Source organism: Myotis nattereri (assembly GCF_964212035.1).
Source record: "Myotis nattereri genome assembly, chromosome: 12".
Classification (NCBI taxonomy): Eukaryota; Metazoa; Chordata; class Mammalia; order Chiroptera; family Vespertilionidae; genus Myotis; species Myotis nattereri.
This window is the reverse complement of record NC_138087.1, coordinates 57,991,536-58,005,119: the sequence shown is the minus strand read 5'-3', so window position 1 is coordinate 58,005,119 and position 13,584 is coordinate 57,991,536. Positions and strand designations below refer to the sequence as shown.

The 13,584-nt window shown below is 41.0% G+C and overlaps 1 protein-coding gene across 6 annotated transcripts in view; it reads left to right on the top strand.

Annotated features, from left to right (window-relative positions):
• The window catches only part of ERP44 (endoplasmic reticulum protein 44), a 63,077-nt gene extending 59,411 nt beyond the window's left edge, over nt 1-3,666 (top strand). For all 6 annotated transcript variants that reach the window (XM_081103573.1, XM_081103574.1, XM_081103578.1 and 3 more), the window contains 2 exons: nt 1,379-1,481; nt 3,447-3,666. In XM_081103573.1, coding sequence (XP_080959699.1) covers nt 1,379-1,481; nt 3,447-3,548 — 205 coding nt within the window. In that variant the 3' untranslated portion in view covers nt 3,549-3,666. The remainder of the gene's footprint in view (nt 1-1,378; nt 1,482-3,446) is intronic.
• Nucleotides 3,667-13,584: the final 9,918 nt, after the last annotated feature.

The following is a 13,584-nucleotide window of genomic DNA, read 5'->3' as shown; positions in this document are numbered from 1 at the left end:
TTATTTAATCCAATACTCCTACTTTATTGGCTACAGTTCAAGGATTTCTTTTTGTTTTGTTTTTTTTATTAAGGCTGATACATAAGTCCTCACTTAACATCAACAGTAGGTTCATGGAAACTGGAACTTAAAGCAAAACAATGTATAACGAAACCAATTTTATCATAGGCTAATTGATAATAAATAAGAATTCTTATGGTATATTTCTGGTCACCAAAACTTTTAAATGAAGACCCAAAACGCCTCTAATATTAAACATTGAAATAAATGTAAGCCCTACATACATTTAGGAAAGATTAATAAAACAAGAAAATCGTTTTCCACCCCGCCCATTCCAGTTCCAGGTGGCGGATGGCCAGAGCCTATCCTGGCAGCTCAGGGTGCAAGGTGGGATCCAACTCCAGACACACTGCTCTTCTATCACAAGGCGCACTAACACACATCCACACTCACACTAGGACAGTGTAGACACACCCGTTTACCTCCCCTGCACATCACTGTGGGAGGAAACTGGGGTCTTCAGGGGAGACTCATGCAGGCATAGGGAGAATGCCCCACCTTCACACATCCAGAGAGGTCCCAGCCAGGAATCAATAAAAAATATATTTAAAAAAAAAAAAAGAAGTGCTTTTGCTTTTCACAATGTTAAGCTATCCAGTGAAGCTGCCCCTGTGGTTAAAGAAGTTTCCCGCTGTCCTTAAGGGGGGTGCGGGGAAGGACACACATGAAAAAGCTACACCATGCCTTAGATTATTTGATAAGACTGGTTCTGGTTCTGCTGGCCGTAAATGCCCTCAAGGGCCTGCCTCTCAAAAAGGATTCAGAAGCTCCAGGTTACAGCCACGGAGGATTATCTGGCTGACATAGGCTCCAATGCTGGTGGAGGCTAAGGAATGCTAATACTTTTGTTCTAGGCTTTGTTTAGGACTCTGGTTATAAAGCTACATAGTTTTGAGTGGCTAATATTCCCAAGCCCTGTTATTTTCAGTGTGATGTTGTTTTTTTAGTTACAGTAATTCAGGAAAAAATATATATGCCCAACAATAAGGGATGGTTAAGTAAGTTTTAGGATCTTACTTTAGGATAAGTAAGTAAGTTCTAGGTTAAGTAAGTTTTAACATCTTGACAGACTGATGCATCTGTGCAAACGGTAAGCATAGAAAATTTTCTATGTAACAAGTGCAGGAATTAGAACACAAAACTGAGTATCTTGATAAGATTACAGCTGAATAAACATGTTTGACATATACCTGGTCTGTTATAGTTCCGGTAGGATGGTGGGATTATAAATAAAATTTTAAAAAAATTATGTGAAGTTGATAAGAGGTAAGTCCATTTTAATAGCTTAAGCTAAATTTTTATTTGACTTTGGTTTTAGAATTCCTGGAAGACTCAAGCAGTTTGTGTTTGACTTACATTCTGGAAAACTTCACAGAGAATTCCATCATGGTCCTGACCCAACTGACACAGCCCAAGGACAGGTAGCACTCATGCTTTTCAGGGGGAGCTTTTTTCTTTTTCAACAGACTCTAGATAATGTACAAACTATGTTCCTTTTAAAATTAATTTTTAAAATTTCAGACCTTCAGAAAAGTTACAGGAATGTTGCAGTCTGAGTATGCCATCTGTGGAATATGGCTCTGAAAGGAGTGAAGATAGTTGGCTTCAAATAGAAGTAGAAGATAGGAAATGGAAGTAGATAGATCAGTGAAATCAGTGGATTCCATTAATTGTTCAGGCCGTCCTCTGTGGCTGGAAGATTGACCTCAGTATGAAGAAAATAATTTGGTATTCTTGCAAATCATCCTAAGAGCCTCCTTTACCAATACAGTATTCATAATGCTCAAAACTTATAGTTTAGCCCTAAATGGTTTGGCTCAGTGGATAGAGTGTCGGCCTGCAGACTGAAAAATCCTAGATTTGATTCCGGTCAAGAGCATGTACCTTGGTTGCAGGCACATCCCCAGTAAGGAGTGTGCAGGAGGCAGCTGATCTATGTTTCTCTCTCATTGATGTTTCTAACTCTATCCTTATCCCTTCCTCTGTGTAAAAAAATCAATAAAAAATACTTTTTTAAAAGCTTAGTTTAATGCAGCTTTCCAATTAAGATTTAGAATGCTTGACATTTTGTATTTAATGTATATATATTTCTAAAAACCTGAGATTTTACCCCTCAATTTGCATTTTGATTCATTATTGATTTATATCCCCCACTATACCAAGGGGGAAGATGATATATACCAAACTCTATTTTATATGTTCAAAACTTCAGTCTATTCTTGTGCCCAAAGAAAAATAAAGACTAAGTGAAATTTTCTTCACTTTGAGTCAAATTGAGAGTCAAGAGTTCCCTTTGGGAATCTGATGACATGCTTTTTCCTTGAAATCTTCAGTCAGACTTTTCTTTGATAATTAAGCAACTGTAGAAGCAGGCACATTGTTGGCAATAATCCAGGTGATTGTTTTCATCAGAAAAGTCAGCCTGCTTAGTGTTTTATCATATTACGAAAGGATGTAGCTTATTATTGTATTATTCTGATTTGTTTCAACTTCTCCATTAGACTGTTGAATTCTTTATATTTTGTCATCTTTGTGTACATGTTTGTTTATAGTAATATAATTTCAGCTAAATTAAACCAAACATATACTTCAACAACAAAAAAATAAAAAAATATATTGGGGAAGTGAAACATGGCCAAGTTATATGGGAAGTTTGTAGGCACATTTGTTTACCATTATAATGCAATTGTGCCATTAGATATAGGATGTAACACATGTACTATGTGCCTATGTTAGCTACAGGGAATATTAAAAGAATGACAATCATGCTTGCTCTTGAAGAGCTTATAGTGTGGAAATAAAATATAGAATACACTGCTTTTTCTTAGAAATTCTTGGAATTCACTCTTATAATTCCACTGTATTTTTATCTACTGTATGTGAACAAGTAAAATAATGCAGAAATTAATTTCTTGAAGTATTATATTGAAGTGTTTATTTTCCTCATGTTAATTTAGTTTTATCATTTCTGGCATACAGGTAATTGTAATTCTGGCTACAGAATAGGTGCCTTTAATTTTCTTAGTCATTTGTAAGAGGGGAGGGTTCGGGCCAACTTAGTCAAGAGTTGTGCTGTCTCTATAGAATATTCGAGGAATGTGCCCAGGTGTCAGGTATTTTGTTTCTTTCCTTTGCACCACAGGAACTGTCAACAGGTCCATATTTAGTGGCTTTGTGGCAGCCCTGCCGTGGAGAATCTGGGTAAAGGCATATATGAAATGGGGAAAAGCAAGATTTCAAACTTAACTCTCTTTGGCACAGAGTAGCTAACTTTTATTGATTATTAAATAATTATAGGGCAACTACCAGTCATCTAATGCTCTTATTGAAATATTATAACTCCATAAAATATATTGATATAAAAATGTTTTATTCTTTCTCTTTAGGACGCCCAGGATGTAGCAAGTAGTCCCCCCGAGAGCTCTTTCCAGAAACTAGCACCCAGCGAATATAGGTATACTTTATTGAGAGATCGAGATGAGCTTTAAAAACTTGAAAAATAATTTGAAAGCCTTTCAAACAGCAGCATCAACGTGGTGGAAATAGTAAACCTATATTTTCATAATTCTATGTGTATTTTTATTTTGAATAAACTAAAAGAAGTTTTGGGTTTTTAATTTTTTTTCTCCCCCGACTCAGAATGCATTGTCACTTAATATAGCCTCTTTTAAAAACTCTTGTAGGGTCCAAAACAAAACAAAAAAACCACAAACAAACAAGAATCAGAGGCCTATCTATTTTAAATCTGTCCTGTAAAATTTTTAGAAATTAAGTGAAAGGTGACATTACCAGAAACAACCATCGACGCGCACTACTAGGTCAGGGAGGACTTAGGGATGTTTCCTGTGTACTATGTGCTTTTTCTTCTTCTCATTACATATGATCAGTTCTGTTGGTATTTTCATTATCACATTTCTCCAAGTTAAAGGGGCACATATTCTGGATACTTGGGTGGGGAATAAATTAAAATGTCCACACTGTGTACTGTGTTTTACTGATTGGTTGACTATTGCTTATGAAAATTCCATAGGGGTATATTTTGGATTCTTAATGTGTAACTTAAACATACTTTGAAGAGGAGACCCATAGACAGAACATTTGGCAGGAATTCTCCTTGAATTAAGAAAAAGAAAATGAAAGGTGTTATTAAATTTCTGTGTGTTTGTCTAACTGAATTATACCTAAATCTGGGAAAGGAAAATACTAGTGGAGCAGGTTACCAGTATTGAACTAGATGACTTTTAAGGCTCCTCCGATCATGACACTTCAATTTCCAAAGAGAAAAACCAGCAAATTGTACTTCAATAATTCTAACCTCCTCCTTTCTTGTAATCTTGTTATGAATTGTATAGGTCAAAAATGAAGACAATAGGCACATAAGTTTTTAGTTTTTTACATTGTGAAACTATCAGAGGACCCTACCCTCTAGATTCTCTGATCTCCAGGCCTGCAGTGTACAGTCAGATGGGTCCCTGTGCCAGGCCTCAGGACTGCCAGGGAACAAAAACAGAGGGCGAGGACCCTCAGTATCATATCAGGAAGCCCAGTGCCAGAGGACAGACAGGTTCAACATTGGCTTTCCTCTGGGCTTGGGTTGGTGCTATAGGCCAAGAGTCATTTTATATTTGGAGTCTAAGTCAATCCCAGTTTGGGGAGAGATTATTTTTAAGCTTAAAAGGCTGACATGTGCCATTATATGTAGTATGTAATATATGTAACATCTTCCAATTCTTTCAAAATAAAGTGACTATTTATAATGGATATTTAATGATTGTTATTTTTAAAAATCAGCCTAGAAGTCTTACTTATGCATGACTTATCCATTATTCCACTCAGAACAATAAATGTCATCAATAAGGTGATAAGGGGTATATTTAGTGTATTTTATCCGATTAACTAGAAAAGCAGGACAGCTTCCTAAAGGTTGGATCTTCATTACTTTTAATCAGTAACTTTGAAATCAGTTGTAGTTTTTAGGTCAGAGCATGGACCAAATCTGAGGTGGTCAGAATGAAAACTCACAAATAGTCAACAAACTATAGTACACAAAACCATAAGTAGCATATGCAGTTAACTGGAATAATTTGTAATCTTATAATTGTCTTTAAAAAATAAAAGATAACACTCAAGTATTGGGTTGCAGATCCCTGGCTTGAGAGCATTTCATTTGAAAAGCCTCAAGGAACACATGTCCATTGTGATCTAGGATATTGGTGGCTGTTAAAAAAGTGAGTGGATTTGAGGTTGCGTTATTTAGCATCCACTCATATTGGGACTTAGTGCCACTACCATTATCTTTTCTAGACTGAAGCCACCGAGGGTAAGGATACTGAATTTTATGTCCATATCTCCAATAGCTAGCATTTCTAGATACTTAGCAGTCATCATCAAAATGTTTATTGAATGAATGTGATACAAAATGACCTTGGGTACTTTATGTACCCCTGAAGGACTCGGCACCTGTCAGGAATTTGCGACAATTTATAAAAACTCATTAACAAGCTTAAGTGCAAAATAGCAAAATGTATTACAGAAAATAAGTTCTTGTCACAGAGCTAGTGTGTGGTGGGTGGGGAGGTGGCTAGGGAAGTGATAGCAGATTCTGCAGGGCCTTGTATGCCAACCTAGGGTTTGTACTGTTGCCTTGTAGGCAATAGAGATCCATCAACAGATTTTAAGCAGAGAAGTATGTTCATATTTAATTCTGAGAGAGAATACTATGGCAGCAGGTCTGGGTATAATAAAATGAGTCTAGCAGCGGAGAGGCAATGGCCACAACTTAAGTGACAGCAGAGAGGGACAGGAATAGATACAAGAGATGGCAAAGCTATAGGTTCCATAGGGAGTTATCACCAGTTGGATGAATAAAGAGAACTTCCAGAAATCTAGAACTCACAATTTAGACTCCTTCCCCTCTGTACCATGAATTGGAGTATTGCCGGTGAAGTCTTCTCATTTTATCCAGTCTACCTTGAGCCACAGGCTCCTCAGCTGTGAAGAGGGGATGAAAGACTAGACAAGAACACAGTTGAGTGCAAAACCAGAACGAGAAGCAGACCCTTTTCCGTTTTTCAAAAATCGTTCCAGTAGTGAGGGGCCATAAAAGGATGAAAACTTTATATGAAATTCTGAACATTTAGAGATTGGGCATCTATACATCTGGCCCAAGGGCCACATAAGGCCCTCAAAACCATTTATTTGGTCTGGCCCTGCCAAGGCATTAGGGGTGAGTTAGTTAAATGACCAAATATAGCAGGCTAATTTTTAAGGTGATAAAATTACATGGCCCACGAATGATGTTATAAATATCCAAATGGCCCTTGGCTGAGAAAAGGTTCCCCACCCCTGATCTAAAGCATCTCAGAGCTCTCTGATGAAGTCAAGTTGTCAAAAATCATGTACAAAAGAAGAAAAAACTGGCATGATAAAGGCCAAAAAGAGGAGAATAAGATGTATAACCGAAATGTTAAAGCTCAGAATTAACTTAAATTTGAAGAGAATGCTAAAGTTGCCAAGAAGGCATGGGGAAACACACACACACACAACAAAAAAAAACCCAACAGCAAAAAAGAATGGATAAAACAGTAATGGATTAACAATCAGGAAAAGCAGAATAACTGAATTTTTATTTTTTTCTCTGAGAAGGAGATACAGTCTGGCCACAAAGAAAATCACAGAACGAGAGAGAGAGAGAGGAAAATCTTGCCTCCTCAAATAATTTCAGGACTCTTAGGCCCAAACTTCAGTATTCCAGAGAGAGAGAGAGAGAGAGGAAAATCTTGCCTCCTCAAATAATTTCAGGACTCTTAGGCCCAAACTTCAGTATTCCAGAGAGCTGCTGAAGTTACAAGTGCTTTTTCTGTTAGCAACTATTGGGATTTTTGAGAAACCATTGAGAACGTGAGGCAATAGAAGAGTAGAAATGGACATACAGTATTTCAGTTTTCAAAATAATTCTAGTAAAGGGTTTTACCTATTTTTCTGAATGAAAATCTCATGAACCAAACTGAAATGTTAGTAGTCTATATTTAGGGAAAAGATTTAAACAGGTGTAAAGAATAAAACAAAAATCAGTTTTTAAGTCCAATATTTAAAGACCCTGAGGACAATAAGTTGTTTCATGACTTAAAATTGTTTTATGCTGATTATAACTGTTTTATGTGTTCATTAAAACTGGTTGGATAGGACCCCTGCTTGGCAACTGTTATTTTTTTAAAACTGTGTTTGAAGTTTTGTATGTACCTCCAAGTAATAAAACTATATTTATAAAATATTTCTGTATTTGAGATATTACTAATTTACTTCATCATAAATAAATATGTTGTGAACATTTTACTCAGAATACAGATAACCCAGAGTCACAAGCTTTTCCAGTTTGGTTTTTAGATGAATTGAATCAGAACGAGAAGCTATATGAATCCATGTGCCTTTAGTTGAAGTGTCAAAGCTCCCTCTTGCAGAACAACTGGGGAAGGCCCAGTCTGCCATTAGATAATAGGTTTTTGTATCACGAGGAGAGGAAAACTGCAGCTTACAAATCACTTCTCTAAAATGTCCCTTTTCCTCTCCCCTCCCCTACGTTTAGTTAATTCCTTCTATCCATTCTCCAATGCCTAGGACAGTGATCACTCCCCGTGGTCCAACAGCCCTTGGTGTGTTTTAGCGTACCCAGTCTAATACAAAGTTGGAAGTACATGTGCGCCTTTTCCTTATCACCGTCTGAGTGCCCGGGAAGCAGAACTCTATTCTCAGCAACCTAGTCCTAGAGCACTGTAAATGATCAATAAATCTGATGGGGGTGGGGGGTGAGGGGGTGGGGGGGAGTCATATTACATAAGATGAACGAATGAATAAAGGACAAGGAGGCATCACCGTAACTGGAATGGACTCTGCTGGCTCATCTGTGAATCACCATTACCTGCTGTCACCTTTAATTCTATATCCTAAATTGGCTATGGGTCCTAAGTTTTAGCCTAGAATCTATTAAAATCTTACACTGTCTGAATGAAACGCAAGTGCCCCCTTGGGCAATGCGGAGTCCTGCAGAGGTGCTGGAAACCCCCATGAACACCACGTTTTCTGTGAGGTAGATCTGACCCCTAGCTTAGTCACTCAGCCTTGGGGAAAGACAGACTATACCGAGTTGACAAAATACATGGTATGGTTTATAAAACATTCACAATTCAGCAAGCATTAATTATCTACTGTTGCCAGGTTAAGGATATAACAGTGAACAAGAGACTGCCCATCATCACAGGGCTCAAAGTTAAAATAGATGGGTAAGAGGGTGATTCTAACAGCCCTGTAGGTGCTGTGCTGTGAGTTAACCACAGAGGGATGGAGGTGTGTGTAGCCTTGGGGTTAGGGGAGCCTTCCTACAGGAAGTGGTTTCTTGGCTAGGAACAGAAAGAGTTGGCTGTGTTTTCTTAAACACATCAGGCTCCTTCTCCCCCCACCCCAGGGGAGTTATAGTAGTAGAAGCTGTCACTGTTCTCTAGTAGTAAGTACTATTATGGCAAAGTATTGCTGCCCCATTGTTTCTCTCCCAACTCTGGGCCATTTGGGTAAAAAGTCACAGGCTTGCCGATCTGTGCTGTTTTACTTCCTGGGATGGATGCTGAGGAGGAAGCTGTATGCTCTCTTGATGCCAAGTGTACACTTGCCTAGGTAGGATCCGGTCAACCTTGGAAGCCTGATAACTACATTTGTTTTCTTGCCCTAACCACTGCCCAGGAGGGGGGATAGAGCAGGGCATTCCTGGCTGTGCACACAGTGGGGAAAGCAGAAGAGAGCATCTATTCTAACTTAGCAGTTCTTCATAATTCACAATTACCCATGTCTTCATAATGAGCATGGCTTTCTGATGTAAAACCTAAGAGTCCATTTCTGAAATGTTCTAGGCTTACAAGGTAAATTCCCTGGTCTGTGGCTTCTGGAATCCAACTTCGCTCCTTAAATGTTAGAGTTCTGCCCAAGCTCAGTGTTCTGGCACCTCTTTTGTTTCTGGTTCCTTAGAGATTACTGATGGAACTTTAAAATCACATCTACAAGTTCCCACTAAACCTAGAATGTTTCTTAATCTGAGCCTACAAATGATCAATTCTTTTAAAACACAGATTTTTTTAAAAAATAATAATTCCACACCTTATAACTAGGGTGACGATGTAATTTTTTCATTCAGACTGGGACATTTAACAGTGAAAAGGGCCCTGGTCTGGTGGCTCAGTCTGTTAGAGCATCGTCCTGATAAGCCATGGTTGTGGGTTTGATCCCGGCTCAAGGCACACACAAAAATCAACCATCTCTCTTTCCCTCTCTTAAATATCTACACTAATAAAAGAGAAACATGGTAATTGGCGTACGACTGCTACCCTTCCCATTGGCTAATCCCCCTGTCACTCACAGAGTAGGGCCGAGATATGCAAATTAACTGGCAGCCAAGATGGCGGCCGGCAGCCAGGCAGCTGATGCGAACAGGGAGGCTTGCTTGCTTCAGTGACGGAGAACTCCAACGTTCCCCGCCTGACTTGCTGGCCTCTCAGCTGCAACTCTCAGCAACTATGTTGTGAATACAGAAGCTAAAAAAACCCCAGAAACCTGCTTTACTCAGCGGAGCTTCAGCCAGCCAGACCGCAACATTGTATCAAATACAGACGGTAAACAAAGGCCAGAAACCTGTTTTCAGCAGCCAAGGCCTCAGAGCTAAAGCTGGCCCAGAAGAAAAAAAGAAAAAAAGAAAAAAAGAGCAGTTGGGAGCTTCAGTCCCAGCCTGAAAACAGCCCTCAGCCCCTCAGCCAGACTGGCCAGGCATCCCAGTGGGGACCCCCACCCTGAAGGGTGTGTGACCAGCTGCAAATAGCCATCATCCCCTCACCCAGGCTGGCCAGGCACCCCAGTGGGGACCCCCATCCTGATCCAGGACACCCTTCAGGGCAAACCAGCCAGCCCCACCCATGCACCAGGCCTTCATTCTATATAGTAAAAGGGTAATATGCCTCCCAGCACCGGGATCAGCGGAGCCGTGAGGCCTCCCGGCACCGGGATCAGCGTGACAGGGGGCAGTGCCCAAACCCCCCGATTGCCCTGCAGCTCTGTGTGTGACAGGGTGCGGCGCCCCAACCCCCCCAAACCCCATGGGCCCTGCTCTGTGTGTGACGGGGTAGAGCCATAACCTCCCCATTGGCCCTGCCCTGAGTGTGACCGTGGCGGCGCCCCAACCCCCTGATCGGCCCTGCTCTGTGGGTGATAGAGGGCGGTCCCCCCCCCCCCACGGGCCCTGCTCTGTGTGTGATGGGGTAGAGCCATAACCTCCCCATTGGCCCTGCCCTGAGTGTGACAGTGGCGGCGCCCCAACCACCTGATCGGCCCTGCTCTGTGGGTGATAGAGGGAGGCGCCCCAACCCCCTGATCCGCCCTGCCCTGAGTGTGACAGGGGGTGGTGTGCCAACTCCCCTATTGGCCCTACTCTGTGAGTGACAGGGGGGAGCTCCTCAACCCCCTGATCGACCCTGCTCTGTGCATGACAGGGGGGAGCTCCCCAACCCCCTGACTGACCCTGCTCTGTGCATGACAGGGTATGGAGCCCCAACCCCCCTGATGGGCCCTGCTCTGTGCGTGACAGGGGGTGGCGCCGCAACCTCCCCATCGACCCTGCCTTGAGTGTGACAGGGGGCGGTGCCCCAACCCCCAAATCGGCCCTACCCTGAGCGTGACTGAGGGTGGCATCGCAACCTCCCAATCTGCCCTGCTCTGTGCATGACAGGGGAAGGTGCCCCAACTCCCCAATCGGCCCTGCTCTGAGCCCAACCAGGGGCTGCACCTAGGGATTGGGCCTGCCCTCTGCCACCTGGGAGCAGGCCTAAGCCAGCAGGTCGTTATCTCCCGAGGGGTCCCAGACTGCAAGAGGGCACAGGACGGTCTGAGGGACCCCCCCTTCCCCCGAGTGCACAAATTTTTGTGCACCGGGCCTCTAGTATAATAATAAAGAGGGATAGGGAACATTAGTAATAATCTCATCAGCACAACAGATATAAAAACTTTTCCAGACAAACTGGGATGTATGATCATCCTACTCCTAACCAGATCTACATTTTCATGTTTGAATATTATTCTTAACAGATTAAAAATATTTTTTACCAGGCATCTGCCATCATTATACCACCTTATTAACTGAGCCTTTTTAAAGTCATTTTAAGCATTCTTGATATTTTTATCAATCTCCACTCATTTTAGGTGTCTCCCTAACACTCTCCTTGTAGGTACATGATAAAATAATAACAGTAGCAACTAACATTTATACAGTTACTACAAGTAAGGCTCCATTCTAGGTAATAAACATGTTATTAATTCTTTTAATCTTCACGACCACCCTGTAAGATAGGCCAGGTATCAATGGGGTGCAGGGGATTGCAAGAAGGGAAGGCTAAGAACATCCTGACTTGTTGACCCCCACCTTAACCCAGTTAAGAGGCAGCAACCTATTAGGAACAATAAAACCTAGAGAGGAAAGAAAGGGAACCAATGCCCATGAAGAATTAGTAAGTGCCAAACACTTTATTCCTTTTCAGTCCTATCAGGAAACTGAGGGGCTGTTTAGTGGAATAAGTACATGAGCCTGAGTATTAGAGATCTTGGTTCAAACCCTGTCAAACGCCTACCACTTCAGCTCTGCCTTTGCCTAAGTCCAAACTCTGCTTGTCTATTAGAGCAATTAAATTCCTGCTGCTACTGTTTCTATACTATAATCAGATTATATACCAGCCATGGGCAAACTATGGCCCGCGAGCCGGATCCGGCCTGTTTGAAATGAATAAAACTAAAAAAAAAAAAAAGACCATACCCTTTTATGTAATGATGTTTACTTTGAATTTATATTAATTCACACAAACACTCCATCCATGCTTTTGTTCCGGCCCTCCAGTCCAGTTTAAGAACCCATTGTGGCCCTCAAGTCAAAAAGTTTGCCCACCCCTGTTATATACCCTTCTTGGATCCCTATTATTCTGACCACACCAATCTTATGGTAAAACAGGAGGTAAACTCAGTTTTTCCATACCATTTATTTCTCCAATGATTCAGTTCCTGGATCCTCTCTCTTCCAAGTCATGATTTATAATTGGAAAAAGAGAAATATCTTTACCTCCAAATTCTGAAAGTATCAATTCATGACTTCAAGTCCTAGAGACGTTTCCTGATTTCTTCTGCTGCATCATTCACTCCTATGTTAACATACAAAAGTAAGTACTGAGCAAAGGCTTGATTCCTCTTAGAAAGTGTTTTCTCATTTCAATACATATGCCTGAGACACAGCAGAACACACATACCGTGACTGCATCTGGGAACCACTAACGGGAGCATAGTTTCTTTTCCTCTTCTCATCAGTATATTCGTACCATGAAATACTCCAAGAAGCAGATGATATGGTCCCCGCCGCAATCTAGCTGGGAGACCACACCACCGCAAATAAAAGAACTGTATACCTATGAGGTTGTAAAACATCGCAGAATGAGCCACAAGTGAAGATGGGAGCCCCTGAGTGGCAGTGGTCAACAGATACTCATGCAGAGATGAAAAACTGGACCATAAAGATGTCTTGGACACTGAGGAAACTCGTGACTATTTTCTCAGTGGGTTTTCAATTAAGAGGAATCTCACAGCAGAGAGACAAAAAAGTACAAATCATTTCTTACATGTGGGAAGGGAAAGCAAATATGCCAAATACACTTAACTTCCCTGGTAATGAAAGCAAAACGAATAACTCAAGAGGGTTATAATAGTTTTACCTGATACAAAGCAATACATAAATTTCTTTAACCAAAGAATTAAAAAACAACAACAACAAACTACCCTGCCCAGCTTCATCACAACCTTTAACTCCTGGTTTTCTCTAAGCACACTCTGCTCCTTCATGTCTTGAACCCTCTGCACGTGCAATTCCTCTGCCACTTGGAAGCCTACACTGGTCTACAGTCAGGCATCTTCTCTAGGGTCCTCCTCAAATGCCACGTGTCTCAAAGCCTTCCTCTACTTTCCAGGCAGAGCTAGTCACGCTATTCCATGTGCCCCTTGTAACTTTGCTCATTCCTCTTTTAGGGCACTTAGCACGTTTTATTGTGATTTAGTTGCTTTTAGGCATCTGAAGTTATTAGTCCGAATGGTTTACAAGGGTAGACTCTATAGGTTTAATATATTTCTATGTGTGGCCCTGGCATTCAATACACAAAAGGCATTCAGTTAAATGTTAGTTAAATGAGTGAATTTATTGTATGTTTCCTTACAAGCACCACTCAACAACAAAATAAACAAATTCAGTAAGCTTTACAGAATCTGTAGAAATTCTCACCATTGGGCCTTTAGTTTTGCTGACCCTGCCAACACCAAAGGTTTAACAATAAAATATCTTTAGGGGGCTTAATTAATGGAACCCAGGTAAACATCTTTTTAGTGATTAGCCTCACTACAGAATATCTGAAATACTTGAGAAGTGTATGAATAACATGTACTCTTGACTGTTTTTGTCAAGTA